Raw genomic sequence first — 26,792 nt, forward strand, 5'->3', positions numbered from 1 at the left:
TAACTGCTGGGTGTATACTGGTGGATGTGGGTGTGCTCTGCTCTTCTGTTTATCCAAGTCTGCGAAAAAGTGTTGGTTATGGCTGACTAATCAAACGAGGCAGGCTGATAAGGGGAATTTGACCCAGGGAAAGGCTGCTGGCTACGACCAGCCAGGGTGGGATGGGACGGTTCAGCCTCCTCTTCTGCTCAGCGTACAAATAGGCTCCTCTGCTGAGATGACGGGGAAAAGACGTGGGCTCTTGTTTGAAAGGAGTGTCTTTAGGCCCAGTGACAAATTTTCTAGCACTGGCCTCTAGGCTGTTAAAAGCAGCTGGGACGTGCTGGAGCAGAGCGGTTGTCCTCCTCTCATGCCCAGTCTGCAGGGCCTTCCCAGTGGACGGGGATTAAGTAACAGCTCCTTCCTATGGTTAGGCACAAGACAGAAGGCAGGTCCTCCTGCTTCGGTTGTCCCAAGGCTGTGGGATGATCTTTCCGAGCCTCTTCAGGATTGTGGACTTTTGTTTGATCATGTCGCTGCTCTTTTGGGTTGCTGTTGGGGGTGGGGGGATAGGACTCTTGCAGTATCCCTCCACTGTGTGCGCAACAAAACAAGACTGATGCCATGAAATAGCAGCTTTTTTTGGCAAATACTTCAGCAAAACAGAATTATATTTTACATGAATTGATCCCTGTTGTTTGCCTTGTTCCCCGTCTCCCCGGCACCCAATAGGGGAGAATAATATATTATGAGTAGGGAACTCAGTATTGGCATGTTCTGATTGAAAGCGCAAAGGCAGCAGCATGCTCTACAGCAGTGTTCCTCAACCGTGGCAACTCGAAGGTGTCTGGACTTCAACTCCCAGAATTCCCCAGCCAGCAGAATTCTGGGAGTTGAAGTCCAGACACCTTCGAGTTGCCAAGGTTGAGGAACACTGTTCTACAGTATTCCAAAACTAAGAGAAATGTCTTCGGATATTAAGATCTGCTGAGAGGGCTTTGCTCTGTGTCCCCTTACTCGGAGCATTACTGCCTTTGCTGGGGCATTCCAAGGCTAGCAGGCCCGGCTAACACGAATTGGCATCATTTCCAGTGAGAGCTGGGGCTCAGTGACAACAGCTCCTTTTGAGTTTTAGTCCTGGTCAGTTTTACTGCTTGCCTTACTATTTTGCTTCCTTGATTGCATCCTGCTCAGAGATCAGTAGATACAGAGTAGGTTCTGAAGTAGGTACGTAAGAAAACAAGTAAGTACATAGATGAGGATTGAGTCTTCCAGGACTGAGCTACCAGGTGGATGGCCCAACTTCCCTTTCAGTCAGAGGGGGAATTGCTCTTGCATTGTTGTTCTACCCCACTTCCTTCTGTCTGATAGTCTTGCATCCAACCTTCTCTATGAAGTGTTCCAAGAAAGAAAATTATGCAGGTCTCAAAGTCAACTTCTTTGATGTGGTGTAGGGTTGGGGGTCAATTCCCCCCCCCCACACTATTAACTCAGACTAATTTTGCTGAAGAAGAAACCCATCATTCTTGCAACCTTTGGCACAGAGGATGAAGAATGGAAATACAGATAATTAAGGGGCCACCAACTGTGTCACTGCGGGGATGAATCTGATCGGAATTACAAGGAACACTTAATTGGACTGTAGAAATAACTGCAGCAACACATGGAGGATGAAACAAGGCCAGTCGTTTGAGTCAGGAGAAATCATCCCCCGTATAGTCCAATAATTGACTGGAGTTGGGTCCTCTCGGCACTCACTTTAGCCACCAGTATTTTCCCTATATGCTAATACAGTATGCTTTATTCACTTGTGCTTTACTATTACATTTTAGTAATCTTTCTCTGACATGCTCTAATTTGGAGTTGGATAACTGAGCTTGAATGATTCTCAGGATTGTAACATGCATTTTTGAATTCCAGTGGCTTTGGTCTTGGTCTAGGAGGACTTGAACTTTTGAATCTCCTGTAGATATTTCTCTGTAGCTTCCTTTGTCTTTGGAACTGTCTGCCCAGATTTGGGAAATTTTTCCTTAAGCACAAATTGTACATATTGGAAATGTCCTTGGTTTGGGGAGAATTCACTTACTGGCATGTACTGAAAGATTCCTTCTTTTGTTTCCCCATTGCTCTTCCAGCCTCAAATATTTCGCCACTCATTGCAGAACTTCAGTGCTGTCTGCCTGCAATTCAGTGCTTTTCATAAAGAGTCATGGGAAGCAAGTGGACAGGAATTCAAGCATAGTCACTTTTTTCAAAGAGCAGACAGCATAGAAAGAATGGCTGTGATGGCCATGTGGGTTGAGTTTTGTTCTTCCTGTCTGTGCACATGGGAATGTCTTCTGTGACTGAGTCTGTGATCCACCAGTGGCAGTCAGTAGGTACCAGTCTGTGCTGGGACTTTGGTTGTGGTTGTTACATGGTGACCCACCGCATGGCATTCTCCCATAACTCTCCATGAACCTCCTACCCGGTGGCTAGAGCAGGGGGAAAATCTAAGTGATGGGCAGATGTATCCCAAAGATTGTGCTGATCAGCATGATGGGAAAACAAATACCTGATAGGCTTCTCTTTGTCCTTTCGCTCATATTTTACATATTTTTCCTAGAGCAAGAGCAGCTGAAGGTTTCTTTTCTCTTTGTAGTACAAGTTTACCTTTGTTTAGCTAACATGCATGAGTGATTCTGTGCATGTGGTGTGAAATTACTAATGTACTCAAGGGCAGCGGTTCTTTTTATATCATTAAAGCCCACCCTTACCACAGGTGAGCCAGGTAAGTAGTATATCTCCTCTACTGGATATAAAACTGTGTACATGCAGCCCAAGGAAAATGTGTATAATTAGGTTTATGAGCAATAACAGGGTTGGGTAGGATTCTTGTGGTCCATGCATGATCATTTCTGTAAAGTCACCAGGAGTTGACCTCAACCCAAAGGAGGCTTTGCCTTTATACAGAACAGGTTAACCCTTTTGTGATCGGATACTGCTTGCTGTTTTGGTATGAGCGTACACATCGTTCAAGTAGCTTTGTCGGGATGCTGATAGCAGTTCCTGGCAAGAGGGGTGATCTGCACCATTTCTGTGCAACTGTTAATTTTTCCTTGGTCATGGACACTCATGAGTCCACTAACTCGTGGCTCACAAAATAGATTTTAATTGTCAGCTGAGGAAGAAGATTTGTGGTCTTGGTATAAAGAGGATAGGAGTATTTGAAATGGGCCTCCGTAAAGATTCAGCCTGTGCTGAATTCCAAGGGGAAGCAGAGCTTTGAAGAAGAATCTCTTGTCTTCTTGTACAATGATGCTCAAGCACTTTATGGGTTGTTGTTAAATTTGCCAACAAGGCTTGTACAGATGGTGGTTTTGAAAACCAGGAGTATTTTTTATTGTTGGGCTCTCTGAAGTAAAGGGCTTTATGTTTTGTGGAGTAAAGGTTATATGCAACATTGATTCTGAATATTAATTCAGTGGCTCATGGCTGCCACATCAGTAATGCAGAAGCCCTTTGCGTTGCAGGGATGTCTGAGGGAAAGGAGGAGATGGATACATGGATACACACACACCCATATCCACAGAACACACAACTGGAAGGAGGTCTTACATTGTGTTCTTTGTGGTTGAAACTGAGTCTGGAAAACTTGGTCACTAGAGCAAACACATTCTCTAATTGTGAGCTTTTGGTCCTCTGGGAGTAACTGGGGAAGGCCTGCCAGAGTTTGTGCTCCATAGCCAGAAAGGTGGAGAACTTCCCCCAGCCAATGGACTGAGGCAAAGGGAGGGAGCCAGCAGCACCATTTAATTAAAGAGAGGATGGGCCAAAAAGTCATAAATAGGAGGTGATGTGCTAAGGTACTTCCTTTTAGCTGTCGCAGCCTGTGAGCAAAGGCAGGCTGGGCCAAGATGAGGTCTCCCGAAGACGAGTGGGCTTGTAAGTCTCCAAATCCATCTTCACAGCTTTTTCTAGCATTGATTTTGAGAGTCCTGTTTGCTGGGTTTGTCAGGATCCTTTTAGGCGTAACTTCTTCCTCACCTACTTTGTGCTTACCGCTTCCATTATTATTGCCACCAGAAAAAAAAGGATTTGTTGGGGCAGAGATTGCTTTCTAGCTGCTGTCTTCAGAGCCTCAAACACCGTAACCTGGGTTTTGCTCCTGTTGTCTGCCTGGAAAAGGTTGGTTGAGTGGGTTCTTGGCTTTCTTTGGATCTACAGTTGGATTCTGTCCCTGCAGAAGGTGTTTTTGGCAATTGTCTAAAGCCTGAAAGGGGAGGTGATGCTCCTTCATCCCAGTACAACTTTTGTATTTGTATGCCCTGTTGTCTGAATCCATTAATGTATCAACTTCCTCTCACGCTTCAGAGAGAAAAGCAGACTTAAGCCTGGAGATGGTTTTGCTGGAGGGTTATCTGTGCAGTGGCTCTCAGGCTGAGGTTTGTTTGAATACTGGAGACGTGGCTTTTGTTCCTCTGTCTGGCAAGCGTGGCTCGGGTGATTGGAAGGGCGTGGAAAAAGCTGAACACAACAGAAGGCAAGAGGGCTCCCAAGAAATGCAAGCTCAGCCCTTGGAGATCAAGTTGGCGCTGTCTACAAAACAGTCGTTTGCAAGCTTCGCTCCCCATCCGTTTTGTGGGAGCTCCTGCTCTTCTGTGTCTTTGCCAACTGGACCAGTGCAGACCAGAGATGGGAGGAGGGAATGGTTGCTTAGTCCATTGGAAAAGCTTTCCTTCTCCTTAACTGAGCAATCCAAGAAACCAAAGGGCTGTGCCGTGATAGTGGGCGGTACGTAATTCTTCATTTGACTAAATAAATGGTAAATTACTAGCAACAAAGAAAGGGATTATTGATAAAGTTTGTCTGCTTCTTGATGTTCTTTGCCCTAGAAGTACTTGTCAGGCAGCTGATGGATCTGACTACCTGTCATTCTATTCACTGAATTTCGAATGTGGCAGAATTTGAGGCCCATTGATTAGGTTCTGTTTCAGAAATTTGAGAAGTTTAAAATAGCTCCTTCTCTCAGTGTCTAATAAGAATAGATGATGATATGCAAAGTAAACTTATTGGCCTGTTGGCTTAATGTGCATCAGAGTTTGACTTTGCTTTGGATGCTTGTGAGTGTCCAGTTACCACAGTACGCATGCATGTTTGCTGTTGATCAACAGCTTCTTTTATGGGGATTAAGTGTGCAAAGTTGAGCATTTCAGTGGTGTTCATTGCGGTTTCTACCATACAGACCAGCAACTGAAGAATGAGAGCTTCTGATGGTACTGTAGGACTGGATTTGGTCCTGGGACATAGATCATGAACGTCGGCCATTTCATTCCCGTATAAAACTTTTTGTTAGAAAAGGCCAGAATCTGGGAACCTTCTCTTTTCTTGTTTTCCTTCCAAATTCACTCCCTCCATTTGGTAAAAAGGGTGGTGCTGGATAGTTTATGGGCAGAGTTCAAACAAATGAGACCCCTCTACAGCCTGTGTGTCAGTATGGATTACATACTCATAATCATGCTCTGATTATTTCCCAGACTTTGTTAGTGATGGATATCAAGCAGTGAGAATGTCTGTGCCTCACTTCTGAGGGCATTGGTGCCACAGAACAAGAGGAGCGGAGTACGTGAAATTATACCTTACTGGGCCAGCTAATAAAATGCTTCAAACCTTTAATCCAGTAAGTGGTTCTTCAACTGAGAAGAAAGCAGGAAGAAGCCACAAGTATAGGTTTGAAAGTTTGTGGACTATCTTGAATTTGATTATTAAGCTTTGGGCCAGATGCACAATCCAAATAATAATGGGCTTGAAGAAGGAGTTCACCCAGACACAAGGTTTGGCTCGTGCTGCACTGAGCCCCAGATCTCTGCTCTCTCTGGAAGCGTCAAGCAGCACAAGGGCCTCCTACCTTCCTGATAAGTTGGAGTGGGACACCTTTGCAGAGCCCCCACTGAGGAGGGCTGAGCTGTGCGCTGCAGGCAAAGGGCCTTGCATCCCATCCTCAGAAGGAACAGGTAGCGTGTGACGGGAGACGCCTGTTGTTGCTGAAACTCTGCAGCGCCAGTGAGAGTCAGCGTAGCTAGGCCTGCATTAGATGGAGCCATAGTTTGACCTGCCATGGCATGGCTCCTTACGTCCCCCATCAGCCGCAGGAAACTCTCTTTTTAAGGTTATGGCAAGACAGTTTGCCTTTTTACCTACATGGGTTTTAGCACCTTTTTGCAACCCCTGGAAGCCGAGCCAGCACGAAAGGAGGCAGAGGACTCAGCAGGGCTTTCTGTGGCTCGTATTCCTGCCTTGCCCTGGCTTCCGACTGAGCCTCATCCTCAGAATACAAGAAGGAGGTGCTTTCTTGCTTTCTGGAGCAGAAACATCTGACTGACCATCCCTCAACTTTAAAGCACACGTTTTTATTTTGTTTTATTTGTTTATTTTTTTACACTGCCCAACTCTCAGTTATTCTGGGTGGTTCACAGATAAAAATGCACAGAACGATAAAAGCAAAGAACAAAAGACGGACCGCAGCGAAAGCAAACCCCATTACCCAGAAGGGACTTAAATCGCCTTCAGGGCTCTCTGAAATACCAGCAGGGTGGAGCCATCCAGATCTGGGGGGAACCTCATTCCAAAGGGCAGGCGCGGCCACAGAGGAGGTGCACTTCTGGGCTCCCAATAGATGGCATTGCATGATCAAAGGATCCTCGGAGCACATCAGCCCTGCCGGATCAATCAACCAGTTGCTGTGGGAGACGGGCCGTTCCGCAAGTAACCAGGCCCTATGCCATGTAGGGCTTTGGAGGTTACAATCAGCAACTTGAATATTGCCAGAAGACATGTTAAAGCAGAGATGTCAAAACATAGAAGGGAGTTGGAACAAAACAATCTAATGCAGACTGAGCATGAATGTCTGTGAACGCGGTTGCAGATGTAGCATAGATATATTTTATACTGTGGTGCAACATCTCAAGAACCAGCTGTGTATTTGAGGTGGTGGACACCTAAAGCCTTGTTAAAGGCATCTGATGCTTCTGCTAACCTTTGCGGGCCACCAGTTCACATGCAGAAGAGACCCTACTTGTTGATTCTTGAGTGTATTGCAAAGTGGCCTCGGTGCTGTTTGTGGAGTTGGGCGCCACTGTTGCCACTAGCGGCCTGGGCATCCAGGGTCATGGAAGTAGCAAGGCCGTGGCGCTGCTGACTTTACTAGCATGCCATGCTCTTACTGTGTGGACTTCTTTTCTGTATCAACCCTACTAAGGTACCATTCCTACCTCTTCAGGAAAGGAGCCGTTTGCTTTTCAAGCCAGTCTTCCTGGCCTGCTTTGCAAGTAATTGCAATATACCAGAATTGCTGTGAGTTCCGGTTTGTCTGTCCTTGCCGTTCTTACTTTGAGCTGTGCCATTTCCACTGACATTGTAGCTTTAGTTCCACCAGTTTCCAGCTGAAGTGGTTTGAGGTCTCAGATTCAAACATCCCTGCAATCCAGACTTTTGGATTTCTATGAGTAGTTCCTTTGGAAATGGCAGAAGGGGGTTTTGAGGCATGCTCTACGTTGCATTTGAGGGCTTTTCATCTTTTTTTGTAGTTAAGCTAAGCTCTGGCAGAGTACTGAAATATATTGCAATGATAAGACATCCCACACTTCCTTTTGTTCATGAAGAAAATTTCCTCTTCTTCACCTTCCATTGTGATAAAATAAATTGATCTATATCTTTGCATGGAAGTCGGTTTTTTAGGTAGTGGTTGGAAGTGAAAATGTCAGCCAGTGCAGCTCATTTATGGTGGTGTTTTGCCTTGTCACTTTTGTTGGACAAATTGTGCTGTGCAGCCGATCTCCCTGGAAGGTCAGGAGTTGAAGCTGTTTGTGCTGCAGTGCTCTCACCTCAGTGCTCAGAAATTTGAGAAGACTTGCCTCAGTACTATCGCCCACCAGAAATCAAAGTACCGATGGGAAACTATAAGGAGTGGAGGAGGAGTATTAACACTACCTCAGTATGCTTTAAAGTTAGACAGTGTAGGAACAGGATTCTCCTTACAGATGAGCCAGCGCTGTGAAAGTTCTTACCAGGCTGGTTTATATAAAATCCGTTTGATTTGCACATGCATAATTCAGGACTCCAGTATATAAACTATTTAGGCATGATTTTCCCTCCAGGTCTGTCCCCTACCAAGGTGGTTTGTGGTCCCCAAACGTTTCTCTAGAGGTCTTGAGGTGAATATTAGTAAATGGTTTTCTTCTGCATCATTATGATGGTGTTTTGTCAGGCACTTTTTATGAGTATGCAGCATTGCCATGCCTCCCCAAGAAACCAGGGAGGAGGCCCAGTGTAATCACTGCTCGTTATGTCTCTTGAACTGAGAGGGAGCTAAAAAGGGAGAGAGCCAAAATGTTAATTAAAAGCACATAAGCAGTGCACCGCTGGGTTGGACCCCTGGCCCATCTAGTCCAGCAGTTTATTGTCACAGTGGCCCACCAACTGCACAAGGAGGCCCACTTGTCTCCCGGGGTAGGGGCCGTTCCGCTGCCATCAAGGCTAAGAGCCAAAGTCGGATTATGCGTAGCGTGGGGAAAGAACTCCTCTTCTCTGCCCTGACTCTTCCAAGGCTCCGTTTCATCCGGTGGCGGCTGGCTCTGCTCAAAGCGGCCTTTGGCTGTGCTGCAGTCCCAGGATGTCTGGAGAGGTGGGGTGTCCACGTTCGCTCCCTACAGCAGGAGGGAATTATCATGGCGTTGTTAAGAAGCGTGTCTTCTCACTTGCTGTCCACTAAACCTGGTGAAGTTTTTCTTTAGGAGTGCAGGCATGTTTGTGTCCTCTGCTGTTCACCCTCCTGCTGCATACATGACACTCTGTGATGTGTGTTTTATTTGTCAGATTAATAGCCAGGTTGGCTTACTATTGAAAGGAAGAGTAGAAGTAGTGGCTGTCAGCCTGTTTTGGTTAGCAGTGGAAGTCTGGCTGCCTCTTGGTTTTCCTTCTACGGTGCCCACCTATGGGCTGTCTTGCTCAGGGGAAGCAGCTAAAGAGATCATACTGGATGTAAGTGACCATTTCGGTTGCTTTGGACGTTGCCTAAATCAAAATGTTTTTGTGCTCCTCGATTTCTCACTCTTGCCTCTCCCTCCCATTTAAAGGGTGTATCATCTCCCTGGGGCTTGTTTATATCAATTAGAGAAACCCTAATGGGTTTGGACCCACCTTGCTGCCCAGGTTTCTTTCGAATGCTAATTTTACAGTTCCTGAGAAGCCTAGTTTCCTAAATCTCTGCAGAATCTTTCTCCACCCTTGAGTTTAGCATTGAAAAAAATGGCGACATAATTCACTCTCTTTTTGAATTGCTGCCTAGCTTGGTTTGGCCTCCTTCCCTGCCTTGGTCAAGAGAGGGCTGCTGCCCCAGTTGGGCAGAAAGAATGGGGGATGTTTTTGTGACGAAACTACTCGTCCAACAGGATTGACTAGGAACCAGTGCTGCAGAACGCTGAGTCTCCCTATTGCAGCTGATTTCAGGAACGCCTTTGGGATCATCACAGCTTGAATTCTGATGAGATTGACTCAATCCTTTCTCTCCCTGAGTGGAGGAAGCCATTAGACTTCCTGTACCCTGGTGTTTCTTCCTTGTTCCAATTTGGAGTGAGGAGGATTCAAATTAAAACAATTTCTCAGATGAGGCAAAAGCAGAATGTGGGGGCCAAAAGACAAGGTGGGGAGGGCTGTGGAGCAGAGGAGGTGAAAGATTCACATGCTCTGAGAATGGATGGGTGTGTGTGTGTGTGTGTGTGTGTGTGTGTGTGTGGCTGGCTTTCTATGGTGTTGCTGAGCTGGTCAGCCTTGGGAAAACAGGGTCATAAAGTTCAGCCGCCAAAGCCCCTCCTTGGATTTTGCCAGCCAAGAGATATTTTTAAGAAGCACAACAGCATGACTGGGAATAAAATACGCCAGTACTATGCCTCTCTCTTTTAAATCAGGCTTCCCTGGTCTAAGGTTCTCCAGTGGTCATTCTCAGTCAGCACAGCCACACAGGGAAGGCTGCTTTAATGGTCATGATGATGGTATAATCTGCACTTTTTTGAGAACACTGCACGCCAGAGTAGGGAAGGCTGCTCAACTGTGCCTTTCATTGCTGTTTGGGAGGTTTTGAACTTGTCTGCTGCTGATCCTGTGACTGGACCCTTGAAGCATGGCATGTGGCCCATATGTGCATCGTATCTTCATAGGAGGGTTCTCTTGATAAATGGTTAGCAGGAGAGGCTGATGCCTTGAGCTCCTGGGAGGGATGGAGTAGTAATCATTGAAAAGCCCTTCTGAAAGGAGGTTGCCCATGCTGCTGACATGCACGCTTTTAAGCCGCAAGCATTTGGGGTGCCTCCTTGTGTGAGCACAGGGTCAGGGGGCTTCTCCACACTAGGCTTGCTTGCCTCTGGAGCTGCTGCTTTACGAGATGCCCAGCCTTGAGAGAGGCTCTCCTTGCCTGTTTCTGTACTTCACTGACATCTTTTTAAAAATCCCTCTTTCTTCTAGGTCTGCTAGCCAACATCACCATGTTCAGCAAAAAGAAGAAACGCATTGAGATATCGGCCCCTTCCAACTTTGAACACCGAGTCCATACAGGATATGACCAGCAGGAACAGAAGTTTACGGGGTTACCGAGGCAATGGCAGGGTATCATCGAGGAGTCGGCCAAGCGGCCAAAGCCACTGGTGGATCCAGTGTGCATTACGGCAGTCCAGCCTGGCTCTCAGAAGGTTGGTGGCACCTACTCTGGGCTCTTGTGTAGCACATGGCTGTTGAGTTGTTGTTAGATCAGTGTGCCAGTGCTTAGAGGAAGTTAGATTTCAGACAAGCTTATGAGATCTGTTCAGGGCTGAAACTTACTAGCTTTACTCACGGTGTCTGTCTTGTGTTGAACTCAGCCCCGAAGGAACCGGAGTCACCGATCTGAGTTCTTGAGGTGTAATATGAGAAGTCAGAGAGTGTAAATGAAGCTTTGTTGCTGACTGCCATTTTGCTTCAGGCGTAGTTCCTGGGAATTGAATTCAGTTTTCACAAGCAATAATATGTGGTCTGTAATGCAGCAAATGTGCAGTTCTCCAGTGTCTACATCTTTTCAAAGCATATCCTGCAACTCTGAAGTTGGAAATGCGAGGTATGCCCACCTGCCAAGATTTGGATCTTGGCACAGCCGCCAAGGGGTAGAATGGAGCCTGTGTGTCAGCTCTGGAGTTGGCCTAGGAGACCAAAGCAGCTGCTTTTCAGAGGTGTCATGAGGCTCAGCTCAGAGTGGAGAAGCTGGAATTTCTCCTTTGCAGGGGATTAGTAGGATGCCTAGTGCTAGATGGCCGGTGACTGGATCCTGAGAAAACATGAGCTGTGTCGGCAGAGTTGAGGATCAGTCAGAGCTGAACTGCCAAGTCTGCCATGGAGAAAGGGCTGCTGATCAGTTTTCCTGATGAGGACAAGGGAAGGAATTGACTGCCCTGGCTGGTGTCTCTGCTCTCCCCCCAGATACCTCTCTTTGCCAGGCTTGGTTTATCCATGTGGATGGACAGCTCTGAATGTAAAGAGCCTGGCTGAGGGATAGCAGATGATGTATTTTGTTCCAGGAGCAGACAGGCTCAAGGACCTGGCAAGATAGTTTTACAGACAAGGCACATGTGTGAGCAGAAGGTCTATCGGTTTCCAAGGATCAGCCAGCTTTGGACCCAAACAGGAGCAAATGTATAGTGGGAGAGACAAATAGACGTCAGTTGCAGGCAAAAATGGGAGTTGGCTTGCTCGAAAAATAGGCATACCGTATTTTGGAAGCAGGCCAAATAGTTCACATTCGAAATAGGTCAGGTGGCATATGCATACATCTAACTTTGTGCTGTAGTTTTTCTTCTGCCTTCTCTGCAAAGAAAGCAGCATGTAGCATATGGTTTTAAACAGCATCTGCAGATGGGGATGCCAGAGGTGAGGATCGGTCTTTCCAAATAGCTGGCCACGGCCTTGCGTGGGCTTGTTGTGCCCCAAACCATGCGTGGAATGGTGGCAAGCCCCGCCCCTGGCAGGAGAGGAAATGGCTTCTGAATTCCAGCCTAGTTGAGGTGGCTCCTTGTAATGTGAGCAGAGAGTGACTCAACATTGATTTTTCTTGAGGAAAGCCGGGTGCCAGAAAGTTAGCCAAGAGCCGTTGTTCCAGTCCTGCCACAGCCTCCCAGTGTAGCATTTCCTCTGTCCCAAAACGTTGTGGTGGCGGGAAACTTCTTAACCAAAGGCCTGTGCTTGTGGGGGAGAGATGTCTCCCCAGGTACATTCTACCTGCCAGAAGATCCATCTGCCTTGAACACAGTCCTTCCCACCTCTCAACCCTTCCCAGCCTCTCCCCCCCACCCCCCCAGCACGGGTGGCTGCTCCATTCTCTGGGCAGGGTACCTTGCATACAATTGGAGATGGTGGTTGGTGTAGAAAGGTGATTTGCCAGATTGGGGAGTGGTTTGTTAGAAAAATCACATAGACTCTCTCCTGTTCTCTCAGGCAGTAATGTAGCATTTTTGCAGGGTTTGGTTGTTTCTCTTGGAGGCAGAATGAAATTGTCAGTGAGGGTGAGGTAGTTGTGGTGGGGAGAGGCCCCTCGTGCCTCCCCTGCTGGGAAGGCTCCTGTGTGCTACAGCTGGAATTGTATATCTTTGCAGGTCTGCAAAATGCTTTTGACTTACTAAGGAGACACTTCAGAAATTCATTCACAGCCACAAATTACACGTTGTTCACTGACCGTATCCAGGAATCCCATGCAAAATGCAGGATTTTTGCTAGCAGCTGTCGCTGTGCAAAGCATATCTCTTCCACTGTTTGCTTTCCATGATTAAGTGGAAGATCTGGTTTCGGCTACGGAAGATGCGTCCTTGAGGGTCTCCTTTTCACTTAACAAAAACAACTGTCGCTCATGCTTTTGCACACTGTGGTCGACAGAAGCATTCCATCTAGATCCCGGGACATGGCTCTGCATGGGCTTCTATTGATGCTTGATGTGTCATCTGCAGGACTGGGTGGACAAAGCCTCTCTTGCTGGTTGCGTAGGTTGGGCATGTGACTCTGACACCCCCAAGCCCAGGGATCTCAACTCCCACATGCCATGGACCCAGATCTCTTTCTCCCCATGACTTGCCCTGGGTGCGGTGTGAGGTTGGTAAGCATGGTGCCAGGTGCACTCATCTGCCTCCGTGCTGTTGATTTGTGCCATTTATTTGAGCCCTAATTAGGAGTGTCCCTACCCAGAATTTGGGCCTTGTTTGCCCAAAGGCTGAAAAGCTGTTTCTCCAGCCTCCCTAGTTCCTTTTCCTGCTGGGCAGTGGTTCACTACCCTGGCTTTTGTTTCCAGATCCACTTGCCTGTCACAGCTGGCCTCTTGGAGGCCTTGACTTGCTGTTTCCAACTGCCTAGGTAGTGTCTGAGTTGGAAGATAAGAGACTGTTTTGGCACTTGCAAAGCTCCTGGTGTGGAGCTTTGCATTGTGTGGGCTGTGGCTAAAGACCAGCTCTTGAACACTGGGGACTCATCCAAGGCAGCCCACACATACTGAAGAGGGAGGAACACAGAGGCAGCCACGGAGGTCCTGGGCCCTGGAGAGAGGCTGCTCTCCTCTGCTGTCTGTCAGCACACATTTCTCTAGCCCTCCTTGGGCTTGTTTATTTCTGCAAAAAAAAAGAAGGGTGGTTAAGCCTTGCCTTGACGTGTATTATTTTCGCTGACCTCTATTACTGGGAGGAGCAGTAATGTCTGTCCTCGTAGAGCAAAATAACATCCTGAGAAGAAGATGCGCTAGAGCCGTTCTCCCCGGCTCAGGAGGCTTCTGTGTGTCAGTCATGATTTGCTTGGGGAAGCATTTGACTGCCGTCTAGCCCATCTGAGATTAAGAGACAGCAGGAAATGCCTGATTTGGCAGATTCTTTCTTCTAGCAAACTGGAAACATCTGAAATGTTTTAGAGACTGCACTGGTTTAAGTAATCCATTTTAGATCAGGAACATCTTACTGTAGCTTGTGGCGTAGTCAGAAGACTCGGCTAACAGAGCAGGAAGCCCAAAGGCGTCCTTCCCCACTTCCAGTTATATTTGTCTGGAATTCCCGGGCTGAGTGACTTGGCTTTGCTGGCTGGAAATTCTGGGAGTCATTGTGTGTCCTGGTTGGGGAAAGCTGCTGTAAGGCTGCCTTTCGGTCATTGCTTTTAAAATCCAACGTTCGTGTCGTTCATCGTTATCAGCGTTTATATTTTTTTAAAAGCGTTTCAGTGTGAATGGTGTGCGCTTGCAGGGGAAAGTGTGTGGCGAGAGCAGCTCTGTAAAGATCTCGTTTCTTCTCCCAGATGTGAGTCCTCCTTCCCCTTGTTCTCCCCACCACTCCTGCTACTACGTGCTTCTTTGTGCCAAAGCTGAAATTGTCTCGGGCCGTTGTCAAGCATCCATCAAGCACCTTAATTTTTTTTTATGTTGCTTACCTTATTTTCTTTCTGTTTGTGTATCCTCTCTTCCCCCCACACCTGCCTGGTCCATTTTTCATTCCATACACGTAAGACCATCGTGCGCGGAAACAAAGCTGCCAAGGACGGTTCCCTGGCCTGGCTGCTAGATGAGTTTGAGAACATGTCAGTGTCGCGCTCCAACTCTCTGCGCAGGGACAGCCCTCCTTTCCCACCCCGGCACGACCAGTTGTGCAAGGAGAACGGCCTGAGCGAGGCCCTGGGCAGGCCCCGCCGCCACCACCACCACCACCACCACCACCACCCGGAGGACGAAGGTGGGGGCAGCAAGAGCAAAGACCCCCAGGAGCGTAGCCGCCACGGGCCCAAGAACGAAGTGGATCCAAGCAGGGAAAGGAGCTGGGACGACAGGACTGCCGCCCAACACTCCCGTGGACATGAGCCCATCAACAAACCTCACCAGCAGTCCAGCCATCACCGGCCTCCTGAGCACCAGAAGCCCTTCTCAGAACATAGTCACAGGGCGCCTGAACGGGACAGGAAGAGGGAGCCCCCCTCTGAGCGTGTGGTTAAGAGGGAGCGGGCGGAGGGCCCTGACAAAAGACCCAAGTCTACCTACACTGGTGAGGCCAGCCCACAGTCCCCCCGGGAAAAACGGCCCCTCTCTGGGCCCAATATCCGGACCCCTAATATCCCCGTCTCTGAGGGTGTGATGAAAACCGCGCAGCAGACCGGACGGCCTTTTAACACATACCCACGAGCAGACACCGATCCCGTCCGGGGCGCTCAGGTAAAGATTCGCAGGGCATCTGCTAGCTGGGGCCCTTGTAGGACTGGCCAGCCGGGACCGACCCACTGGAGATGCCATTCTCTTGGCGCCTGAGCTTCTCTGCCATTGAAAAGGCCACGCTTTACCTCTTTTAAGCCACGCCTGCATAGCCTCTCAGCGTAGCCTAGTTGGTTGACCGTGTGGCAAACCCCGAGCTTCTTTGGAATGGCAGAGCAGCACCTTTTGTGCCTCTGCAGCTAGGACGGCCGCCTCTCGTAGCAAGAGCAGAGCCTGCTGCTTCCTTGTGCTCCGCTCTCTGCACCTTCACCAGGTTCTCCTGTCGCCTTTCTCCGTCAAGTAGCGCTCCTTCCTCGCCTTGTGGCCTCCCGCCAGCCGCAGCGGGTGGCTTCCTGCCTTCCTTCCTTCCTGCCTTGCCTTGCCTTGCCTTTTCTGGGCACTCACACTCCTTGCTTCCACTAACCGGAGTCACTCCTGTGTTGCCCATCTTGGGGTCTGCTCTCTGCTTGGTCTCCCCTTCTGTGCACACTAATAACTGTCCATGGCCACTTTCTTCTGTGTAGCGGCAACTTCTCTGTCTGTCTTCATAGAAGCTCTGCAGCCGCGAACAACTTCTCGTATTGCGGAACCCATCAAATCATCATGAGATGTCCAGAGCGTTTTCTTCTGCCTCTGCCACCCGACTCTTTCCTCTTCTCTTACTACAGGACCAGTAATTCAGTTTTCACTCAACTAACATCTGCCTTGGTGGCAGTCCTTTCCGCTAACCCTGGAGGGAGCGACACTCCTTTCCCCCCTCTCTCGCTGTCGGGCACAGGGCCCTCCTGTTCCTCTGGGGCAGGCTCCTTCTGCAGGAAGCTGGAGAGAGATGAGCACAGGGGCCCGATTCAGCCCGTGCGGGGGCTTTTTTCTTCCTTTGGAAGGGCCCAAACCTCAGCCTGATTAGGTGGAACTCGCAGGGCCGTTCCTTGACATTTGCGATGAAAGGGATGTTTTACTGGTGGGCTTTTTGGAGGCTCTGCTTGACCCTGCGGGAGAGAGGAAAGGGAGACTGAAGCGCCCAGTGGGCTTTGGATATAGGTTGCCAGGGATAGGAAATCCTCTGCCCTGATCTAGTAAGCAGCGCGGGGCTGCTGAATATGAGGGCTCCTTGCACAGGAGTTACCCCCAGATCTCTTGATGGCCGCCCAAAGGGACGTGGGGGCAACCATCCATAGACATGCTGTCTGTCAGTCAGGCCTGCCTCTTCTGGGGAGCACTTCCTGGCATACGCACTGCCCAAGGATGGCACCCGTGCTTTGCAGAGTAGCAGGACCGAAAGAAATGACTGCCAGGCTTGGAATATCAGTGGGGTAGTCCTGTGTTCCTTCGGTTCCTCAGAAGGAAGGAGAAAAAGGCTTGCAGGCCCCAAGGTATTTTTCTTCTTTCAGAGGGTTAGAAAAGGCTGAGTGGTTCTCTCTCTCTGCTAGAGTAAAGATGGGCCCAGTGAGGGCTTTGCTTTTCATTCTTGCAGTGACGGTTGCTCTTCCTCCTCTTTCTAGGCAGAGCACAGGCCTGGGAAGGCCCCAGAAGCCGCATCCAATGGCCCCGTGAGTGGAAGCAGCGGCCCCTCCAGGCCCCCCCCTTCAGGCCCAGCACGATCCAGGAATCCGGAGCCCCCCCACCCGGGACTCTCCCAACATGCTTCAGACCCCCACCTGACCCACGTGCCGGCCCCCCCGCCCCCTCCCCAGCAGCCCCCCGGCCCCGCTCCCCCGGCTCCTCAGCAGCCCTGCTCCCCACAGCGCGAGCCCCAGCGGGTCTCCCACGAACAGTTCCGAGCTGCCTTGCAGATGGTGGTTGACCCCGGAGACCCCAGGACCTACCTGGACAACTTCATCAAGATCGGCGAAGGCTCCACGGGCATCGTCTGCATCGCCACCGTCAAGAGCTCTGGGAAGCTGGTGGCGGTCAAGAAGATGGACCTGCGCAAGCAGCAGAGGCGGGAGCTGCTCTTCAACGAGGTGGGGAGGAGGAACGTGGGGGCGGAAAGGCTGCCTCTTTTGGGGGGGGACCTGCTGGCAGCCTAGGGAAGGAGCCTGGGAGTTGGATCTTGGGTGAGCTTCCCCCGGTTTTTCTCTGCAGGAGGAAGTAGGTTTGGGGCAGCTTTTGAACTCAGAGCCTCTAGCTCAGGGGAAGGCTGCTCTTGGCTGTTTTGCACATGCAGAAAGAGCAAAGGGATCTGCAGGAGGGCATCCAGCATCAGTCGGGGGGAGCTCGAAGGAGTTACACACCGCAGGGTTGTTTTTGCCGTTGCCATCCTGAGCCACGTCCTGGACCATTAAGGTGGCAAATTCCTCTCAGTCAGGCTTGCTTTTGGGAGTCCTGGCTTTGACGGCTTAATTTCATTGGTGGGGAAGGGTCCCAGGGCCACTTCAGGAGCAGGACTCGATCGGGGGACAGGCAAGGAGGCTGACAGCCGCTCTGTGCAGGGAAGGAAAGCAAGGTCCTCAGGGGCCGTGACTTGGCGTCTTCCCGGAGCTGGGGCTGGGGCTGGGGCAGAAGGAACCACAGCCCCAAACCCGCCTGCCTCTGTCCTGGGAAAAGTGTGCCTTTGTACCTCGTGAATTCCAGGGCCGTTCTAGCGTGTAGTGTGTGTAAAATTGGGGGGATTTTAGGTTAAACATCTAACCTATGTGAGGTCAGTAGCCTCTCCCCCCCCCCCCCCGCCCTGGGAACGTGGTATCTAGTGACTTTGTCTGCCTTCCTTCTTACCCGCCCTTTTTTCCCCTCCACAGGTTGTGATCATGAGGGACTATCAACATGAGAACGTGGTGGAGATGTACAACAGCTACCTGGTGGGCGATGAGCTCTGGGTTGTCATGGAGTTCCTGGAGGGCGGTGCTTTGACTGACATTGTCACACACACAAGGTAAGAGGAGTGGGAAGATGGAGGGTCCGCTCTCCTGCGATGGCCTCGGGGACAGTGACTTTTCCACGCCAGTCTCCCTGAAGGACTGGAGGAAAGGAGGGTCTGCAGAACTAGCACCCACCTAAAGGTTTCAGGTGTATCCTTCTGTCGATCTAAGCATCTTTAGGGAAAAGAAAAATGTATATGGAAGGAGGGAAAGAGAAGGTCCTCCTCAATGCAGCTCCTTCTTCCGATCAGAGATGCAGAGGGGTGCCAACTTGTGGCACCATCTGTTTAATGTACAGCCAAGTGTGAGGCAGCCTGGCTGGCTGGTTTCCTGCACGTATGTCCCGGCTTTCTTCCTGGAGCTCAGAGCAGCATCTGCCCTCATTTTATCCTCACGGTAACAGCCCTGTGAGGCAGGCCGGATTGAGAGGCGGTAACAGGCCCTTAATCAGCAAGGGAGCTTCCTGGCCTCCCCCCAAACCAACACTTGAGCCGCTGGCATCTTCTGCAAGCGGGCGCAGACCAGGCTGCTCCGGATGAGGCCCCTCGTTTTGACCTAGGAAAGGGGTGTAGATGCAGAGCTCAGAAACCTCATATGCGCGGAATGGAGGCATCTGCTGTGGGAGGGAGAAGGAGATGAGGCCAGTTAGCTCTGCCAGCTCCCTGCCAGAGATGGCTGCTGCGTGAGGCGGCTTTGAAAACAAATCCATGGAGCGGGGGTGTTAGGGACGCTCCATTTGAAGAGAATTAGCCATGCTAGCTCGGTGGGACTCTGGGGTGTGTGGGTGTCGGTGCGCACGCTACGAGATGCTGCTCGGCTGCCTCCAGCCAGCCCATCGCTTGCCACTGTGGGAATCGGGCAGGAGCTGGCCGTTTCGCTCCAGTCCGGGAACAAGAGTCTTGTCCTGTTGGAGGAGTAAGTGCTGTGTTTTGTTCTGCTTGAAGGATGAACGAAGAGCAGATCGCAGCCGTCTGCCTCTCTGTGCTGAAGGCCCTTTCCGTACTCCACGCTCAGGGCGTCATCCACCGGGACATCAAGAGCGACTCCATTCTGCTCACCCATGATGGCCGGGTGAGTGGCAGGCGCCCCGGGGGCAGATCCTGAGTCGCCTCCGCTTCGGCTTCCTAGAGAGCCCGGTGAAGGGTCAGGCAGGCCTCCCTTTTTGCTCCCCAGGCAGCTGGCATGTTAGCAGCCTAAGCGCCTGAAAGGCTGCGTGCAAATCATGAGAAGAAAATTCCGGGATCTCTAGCACCACCTGCAGCACCACGTCAGTAGTGACGGCCAGTCCTTGGAGACTGTTCTTGAGACTTCTTTAGAATTTCTGGAACATTTAAGACCTCCCTCTGTGTTCTCCGTGGGGAGCCAAAATCAAACGGAGCAGCATTTCCTCCAGCATTGTGAAAATGGAAATTATGTGCCTGGGCATTTGCACACAGATCAGCCTGACGCACAGGCCGTCTGTTGTGGGAAGCCGAAGACGCCGAGCCCATTTGCAGGGTCTGTACAGCAGGCAGATATCTGAGGCCGAGGCTTCAAAACAAATCGTTGCAGGGTCAAAAGGATTAAGCCAAATCCTGAGGAGGAGGAATGGCTCCTCTCAGGGTACGACCTCCTCTTGAGGAAAGTCCTCTGTTTTGCCAGGGCTGAAAAAGACCCTTGCTGCCTTTTTCTTGCCCACCACAAAGTAAGAATGAGGCCCTAGAGATCACCCATAGCTGGAAAGCAGGCCAGGGTGGCCTGTGTGGGGTGGAATTCACGCCAGTAGAGTATAATTTGCGTATTAGGGCTTTTTTGCCCCTCTCTCAATTTTTTTATAAAATACGTTAGAAACAGAGTTGAGGTGGTGGTGGTGGTGGGGACGTTCTGAAAGAAAGCTCTGGGATGCAGTCGTTCAGCAGCTCTGTGCGCGTCCTGCCATCACTGCTTCCTTCACTTGCCTTTCCTTCAGGTCAAGCTCTCTGACTTTGGATTCTGCGCGCAAGTGAACAAGGAGGTGCCACGGCGCAAGTCGCTGGTGGGAACCCCTTACTGGATGGCCCCAGAACTCATCTCCCGGTTGCCCTACGGGCCAGAGGTGAGATGGAAGACGGGGCTGGGCTGTGTGATCCTTGCGTGCGGAAGGGTTTCTCAGGGGTCAGTTTGGGGGGCCTTTTGAGAAGTGCTGAAAGGAGACCGCAGCAGAATAGCCAGCTTCAGGTGTACGTTTGTAGATGGGGGGCCCAGATTCTGCCTGGTTTTCCCAGAGAACCTTAACGGCCGGGGACCCCAAAGTTTCTGTCTGAAACCCTAAAGAATCGGCTGGGACTCTGCAGCAGGGACCGCATTTCTTGATGGCTGCCCCCCTTCCACTGCCACCTCGCTCTAGCTTCGGGCAGTGGCGTTTGACGTGGACCTCCAGACAAGAGAGTCCACGAATGTTGCTTTCTCTTTCGCTGATGTTTTTTATTTCTGCCCCAGTTACTCAACCTGCACAATGCAGAACCCCTCCGAAAAGGGAAAGCATTGCTGCTTGAGAGAGAGTGGACAGCACAGCAGAGCAGCCCCCCTCCCTTCCCTTCCCTCCCCCCCTCCCTCCCCCCAGCCTGGACAACGAAATCCCCAAAACGATTTCAGTGAAAAGAGAAAGTAGCCACATCTGAGGAGCTCAGCTGCCAGGCGCTCCTTGCACAGGCGCTCCTCCTGATCCCCCTTCTTCTGCCTCAGGTGGACATCTGGTCCCTTGGCGTGATGGTGATAGAGATGGTTGATGGGGAGCCCCCTTATTTCAATGAGCCCCCTCTGAAGGCCATGAAGATGATCCGAGACAACCTGCCCCCTAAACTTAAAAACGTGCACAAGGTAATGCCCCTCCCTGCTCTCTGCTTCTCCCAGCTGGGAGAGAGCGGGTACAAAGGTCCGCCGTGGAAGCTGCCCAGGGCGGCTTCTGTGGGGTTCCAGGCCCACCCTAGGATTGCCGTGTCCAGCCATTTTTTGCTTGGGTGCATCACGCATTATCCAAGTGTAACTTCTGGTGCCAGCTGTTCATGCCAGTGGCTGTGACTTAATTTCCATCCATCATCATGAGAAGGGTAACGGGTCTGATCGTACCTGCCTCTCCCAGCTCTTGGGGCTGGGCTGTAGCCCTTCTGCTGGGTGGCAGGAAAAGGGGGTCCTGTCAATGTCGTTTGTGAAACGATGTTAGATTCACCGGCCAGTTGGCTTCTGGGTCAGGGCCTGGTACGAGACCACCAGGATCAGGAGTTCCTTTGGCCCAGGACGGGCAGAAAGGTTGGGTCCATCTAGTGTCTCGGGGGGCTTCCTTCAGGCTGCTCCTCGCCCCCAGGAGCCTCACCTGGCTGGCTGCCTCTTGCTCTCTTCCTCCTTCCAGCCGGGGCTCATGTCGCTCTGCTCTTTCTTCCTTGGCAGGTCTCTCCTTCCTTGAAGGGGTTCCTTGACCGCTTGCTGGTCCGAGACCCAGCCCAAAGAGCCACGGCCAACGAGCTCTTGAAGCATCCCTTCGTAGGCAAAGCCGGCCCCCCGTCCTGCATCGTGCCCCTGATGAGGCAGAACCGGATGAGATGAAAGAGCCGGACTCCTTACTGAAGAGAGAACAGGGTCGGGAAAGGTCCATCATCCCCAGCCAGTCCCATGAAGCAGCTGGAGACCTGCCAGTGAGGATGGGGTTCTGGGACCCCTCCAAGCCCTGCTCCGTGGGGGGAGTTCCCCCCCCATTGGTGTGGGCAAGAGGAGTTCAGCAAGCAGCTGGGACCCTTCTTTAAGGACTCCTCTTGATCAACCGATGACGCAGCCCCCCAAATGGACGCAGCAGACGCATCTCCAGCAGACCTTTCTGCATCACCACATTGTACTACTGAAGTGAAGTGGGGCTGAGGCTGGGGCTGGGGCTGGGGCTGGGGCTAGGGGGGTTAAAAGGTGGCAACATTTCTATTGCCCTTTCATTGTTTGTATCCTAAATCCTGGGCAGCGATGTTCCGGTTGGGGAGCGGGCAGCGGTCTGGCATAGCAGAAATGTTTTCTTCCCTCTCAGCTAAGCACAGAGAAGGTGGGGCGTTGGCCAAAGGCACCCTGGGGGAGAGGGGAGGGGGCCCTTCCGGGCAGGAACTCCTAAGCACCCACGGTCTCCGCTGCTGCAGACAGGAGGGAGCAGCGGAGCCACATGGCAGGCGCCCCTTCCCCAGGGAGAGGCGGATCATCGGGTGCAGAAAACTCGCTTGCTCCCGATGTTGCTTTTTCTCGCAGTGAAGATGGATCCTGAATCTCAGGTAGGGAAAACTCGCCCTAGAGAACCTCAGTGGCTGGACATGAGAATCTGGGGCTCCTGCTCATTCTGAGCTGCCAGGTACAGCGCGGGATCCTCCGTCCAGATGGGCGGTCGCTTGCAGAGCTCGGCTTGTCACGGAGACCGAGGACTTCCTCAGGCTCGGCGGGGTGACTGCAGGCACCTAGTGCTGCCGAATGGCATTCCTGCGGCTGCGGCAGAGGAAGCGCATCCCGGGGTGAGGCGCGCTTTTACCTTGGAGGGGGGAGGTGGCAGGAAAGGGCCGTGGCCTCACAGCAAGCCCTGTCCCTGGGGTTCCCCCGTAGCGTGCGAGGGAGCTTGGGCAAGAGGTGTCGGCCTGGGCAGGCAGAGATTGTGCCCCGCGTTTTGTCCAGGAGCAAAATGGGCCTGTTGCTAATCGGGTAGGAACTGCAGCCAGCGATGCCCCTGATCCCAGAAGGCTGGTTGTGATCCTGCCCCGTTGCCCCGTTTCTCTCCCCCAAAGAGCCCGGCTGCTGGCTGCCTCTCCTGCAACCCTGCAGCGCCCCTTACCGGGCCCGAGAGGGTGTCCCTCAGGCCTGGACGGCCTCTTGTGCTGCCCCGCGTGAATCTGCTTGGCTGCTCTTGTGCTTCGTGCCGTCCCCCTCCCCGCGTGGCAGAAACGGCTTGTGGCAGGGGAATTACGTGGGAGTGGGAGTGGGAGTCATCCCAGTCTTGATCTAAAAATGTGAGGCGTGGCCTGCCTTCGCAAGGACTCTCAGCTGCTACTTCCCGCTGTAGGGCTGGAAGGTGGAAAGGGCGGGTGGGCGAGCAGTGGGCCTCCAGGTGAGCCGTGTCCGGCGGTGGGACGCTCGGTCGCTTCCCTTGCCCTGCTGGGAGAGGAGGAGGAGGAGGAGGAGGTTCCTGTCCCTTTGTCCCAGAGCCGGGCCCTGAAAAGAACGGTTTGGGGGGTGCAGCAGCAAAATGGCCCTTGTCTCCTTGGCCCTCAGCAGGTGGCGCTGCTCTCAGGCAGGAGGGGCAGAGGGGCCTGGCACAGGGAGGACAAAGGGGCCTGAGGCGCCAGCTCTGGGCCTGACCGAGTGAAGGGGCGCTTCCATCGTGGGCACCAGGGCAGAGAAGCAAAGGCTTCTCGAGGCCCTCCGAGCACCTGAAGCCCCGGGGGTTTTGCCTGGCTGTTTGGGGGGGGGAGAGGGGTGCCACTGTCTTTGGGAAGGGTGCCAAAGGAAGGGCACCGCTGCTCCTCTGACGATAACTGTTCCTTGCATGTTGTACAGTGTGAGCTTCTCTGCATGCAGAAAATATTAGGGGAAGGGTTGTACTTCTCTGCAGGTGCTTGGGGTTTTCTACCTGCCTGGATTTAGATTCTCGTGGGTGTATATTATGCATAATCTTTGCTGTGTTATCTTTGAGGAGGGGTGGAAGACGCAGCCTCCCTCGGGCTCAGATTGCGAGTATTTCTTCCTGCAGGCACAGCTTTTCCTCTGCCCCTACAAAAAAGCCTCCAGCGTTTCCGGGGCCTCCCTCTTGCCACCTTCAGGGACTCCGTTTACCAAGTGGGTTCAGCGTGATGCCTGCCTCCTTTTCAAGAAAGGAGCAGCCTGCCCCAAAGATACTGCCAGTTGTGTATGTGTGGGTGTTCCTCTTCTCCAGCCGTGCCAGTGGACCTCCAGAGCCAGCTGGTGGGTTTGGAAAGGCTTCTCTAGGCCCGTGGGCTGGGGTGCCCTAGCAAGCACCTGCCTGCCTGGCCCCCTTCCTCTCGGGGGACTCACTGAGGTCTCTCTCCCCTTCGTCCTCCGCGGGAAGCCCAGCCTGGGCTGATCCTGCAGGGTTGCTCCGATCCGCCCCACAGGGGCGTTCGCTGAGCAAGGTCTTCGGTGCTAGCATTCCTGACTTAACGACAGCCCAGCCGGGTCACACCATCTCTGGGCGCAGGCTTCGTTCCCAGAGGCGTCGGCCTCGCCAGCCTCCCAAGCCTCTCCTCTTCCGGCATTTCACGCGTGCCCAGCGGTCCAGAGGGTGCTCGGCCGCTCCGCCTGCGCGCCGATCGCTCCCCTTCCCCATTTTGGATAGCCGGTTGCTGCCTTTACTTCAGGAATCCGTTTTTTATGTACAGACTTTTTTTTAACACACTAGCACCTCAAGTATGCAAGAATATTTAACTTTTCCTGCAGGGAAAAAGACTTAAAATCTCAGATGAAGCTGCCACGTCAGGGAGGTGCGGTTTCTGGGGTGGCCATCTTCCACCTCTTCTGGCTTCCTCACCACTTCCCTAACCCAACACTACATTTTCCCAGATTTCTGAAATAAAGGACTGGAATTTTAACTGCAGGCCTGGAGGACCTGGCCACAGATGCCTTTCTCCCTCCCCGCCTCCTGGTCGCTTGAAGAATTTTATAACTGGAGGCCTCATCCAGAGTTGTTTTCCCCCTCTACAAGAATGACTACTGATTCATTTTGTGGGGTTTTGTTACCTTTTTTTTTAAGAAGTTATTTATATTGGTTTTTTCCTGTTTTTGTTATCTTTGGTAACTCAACAGCATTTCATGTTGAGATGATTTTTTAAAAATTGCTTCAGACAAACTGCTGTGATTAATTCTAGTAACAGTTTAGCCATGAATTGTCTTGTATAAAGAGTCAAAGTTTGTGTCAAAGTACTGGTTGTGAGCTGGTTTTGTGTGTGTGTGTGTGTGTGTGTTTCAAATATAGCGTTGAGTTCGGGTGAGATGGCCAACAGTAACCTTTTATAGTTAAAGAAGTACAGTATGCTGTTTCTTTTACGTTTAATTCCCCCCTTTTAATCTTCCTGGCCCACTAAGAAATAAGCTACAGAAACAGCAGAATCGCGGTCCAGCTCTTCCTAGAGGGAATCACTTCCGTGATTTTAAACTTCTGCATCTACAGAATGTGCATGAGCAGAAGAACATTTGATGGAGGCCATCTTCAGGCGGGGCGGGCTTCTTGACCACCCCTTGCTCTGCCCAAACAAGCCATCTTCTGATTTAACATCTCCGGAAGCTGAGGAGACCAGGGCTGGGTCCTCACTGTATACTGAGACCGCGGAGCGCCCCGATGAGCGTGTTGTGTCGTGCAGAGTGATAAGCACAAACACTCCTGTTTGTGCAGAGCGCAGCAAAAACTCCAGGAAAACATTAGCCATGACAGCAAACACAATGCAATGTCCATTTCTTGTTTCCCAAAGAAATCCAGTCAGAAAATATATACTAACTGGTGTTTATTGATAAAAATGCAAAAACTCCATAAAATGCAAATATCATACAAAATATAAAGAAAAACACATCTTCTCATTATATTGTAGCATCCAAGACTTATTAGCAACACAAGCTTAACAAAATCTCTAGCTACAAACTCTTAGAGAAGAGGTACGCTACTTGGTAATTTGTTACAACTACGCAGCCCATAAAACCTACAGAGTGGCTAACACTAAAACAACTAACAACTACTCTGAGAGGCTGCACATTTTCCTCTCCTCGTATTATAGCTCTGTGCCACCCCCACTGGGTAACTAGCAAACACACGCCAATAGGTGGCAGTAAATAGCACAATACACAACACACAATAACAGCTGTTTTTCACATGATCTCTGTAGCCAAAATATTATTTGTTATTGTTGTAAAGATAATGGGATGAATCCTTTCCCATGAGAATGAAAATCCTGACATGTGCAAACGCAGCCTCTGGCATTTTCACCACCTTTGTAGCCTGCCTTTCCTCTCAGAGCCACCTCCCTGGTTCTCCCTGTTGTCCCCACGTTAAGCTGCAAGATGGAACTGAGTGGGCCTCCCTGGCCCGCCTCTAAGGGGCCATCACAGACCAGCTAACCTGAAAGGCAGGGGCAGCTGTTCCTCTTGGGTGAGTTTTGGGTTCTCTGAACCTGCCTAATGACCCCTGGAATTGTTGGGAAAAGCGGCTTGAGTGAACCGTGGTTCGGCTGGGGGCTCTGTATTCTTGCCAAGCACGCAGTCCGGCGGCAGGTACGCCGTTCTCCAGCCAGTGTCCCTCCTCTGCCCGCAAGGCACTGCAATAAAGATAGAGCGTGAACGCGGTGCCAACCTGTGAGGTTTGTTTAATGTCAATCCCCACATGATCTCTGAAACCAGCTGAACAGTAAACCATGACGTGGTTAACCCCAGGCAAGTCCGCCTTTAGTGGCAGCCCCGAAAGGAGCAGCGGGGCCGCGGGCGCCACACCAAAGCGCCCAACTCCAGCAGAGCCGGTGGGGGCTGCTGCGGCGGTGCTCCCGGGAGGGACTTGGCGTGGCCCCTCCCGCAGGGGCGGAGCCACCCATTGGAAGAAGGGTGCCAGCCTGTCGGACCTTGGAGTTAGCAGGCGAGGCGCGTCTGCGGCGCCGAGGCCCTTCGGGATCCTGGAGGGGGCCCTCCCGCTCACACCCTGCCCAAAGGGCTGTGGGTCAGCCCAG

General features: G+C 51.4%; 1 protein-coding gene across 3 annotated transcripts in view; it reads left to right on the forward strand.

Annotated features, from left to right (window-relative positions):
* Positions 1–25,005, forward strand: part of PAK4 (p21 (RAC1) activated kinase 4) — a 42,386-nt gene extending 17,381 nt beyond the window's left edge. For 2 of the 3 annotated variants that reach the window (XM_088139667.1, XM_088139668.1), the window contains exons 2-9: positions 10,477–10,700; positions 14,507–15,202; positions 16,741–17,202; positions 17,977–18,110; positions 19,041–19,167; positions 20,045–20,170; positions 20,800–20,934; positions 21,502–25,005. In XM_088139667.1, coding sequence (XP_087995793.1) covers positions 10,477–10,700; positions 14,507–15,202; positions 16,741–17,202; positions 17,977–18,110; positions 19,041–19,167; positions 20,045–20,170; positions 20,800–20,934; positions 21,502–21,657 — 2,060 coding nt within the window. In that variant the 3' untranslated portion in view covers positions 21,658–25,005. The remainder of the gene's footprint in view (positions 1–10,476; positions 10,701–14,506; positions 15,203–16,740; positions 17,203–17,976; positions 18,111–19,040; positions 19,168–20,044; positions 20,171–20,799; positions 20,935–21,501) is intronic. The other variant, XM_088139669.1, reaches the window with a different exon arrangement.
* Positions 25,006–26,792: the final 1,787 nt, after the last annotated feature.

Source organism: Python bivittatus, unplaced genomic scaffold (assembly GCF_059951505.1).
Source record: "Python bivittatus isolate LINGU-HERP-01145 unplaced genomic scaffold, Pbiv_v1 ctg000310_np1212, whole genome shotgun sequence".
NCBI classification, from domain to species: domain Eukaryota; kingdom Metazoa; phylum Chordata; class Lepidosauria; order Squamata; family Pythonidae; genus Python; species Python bivittatus.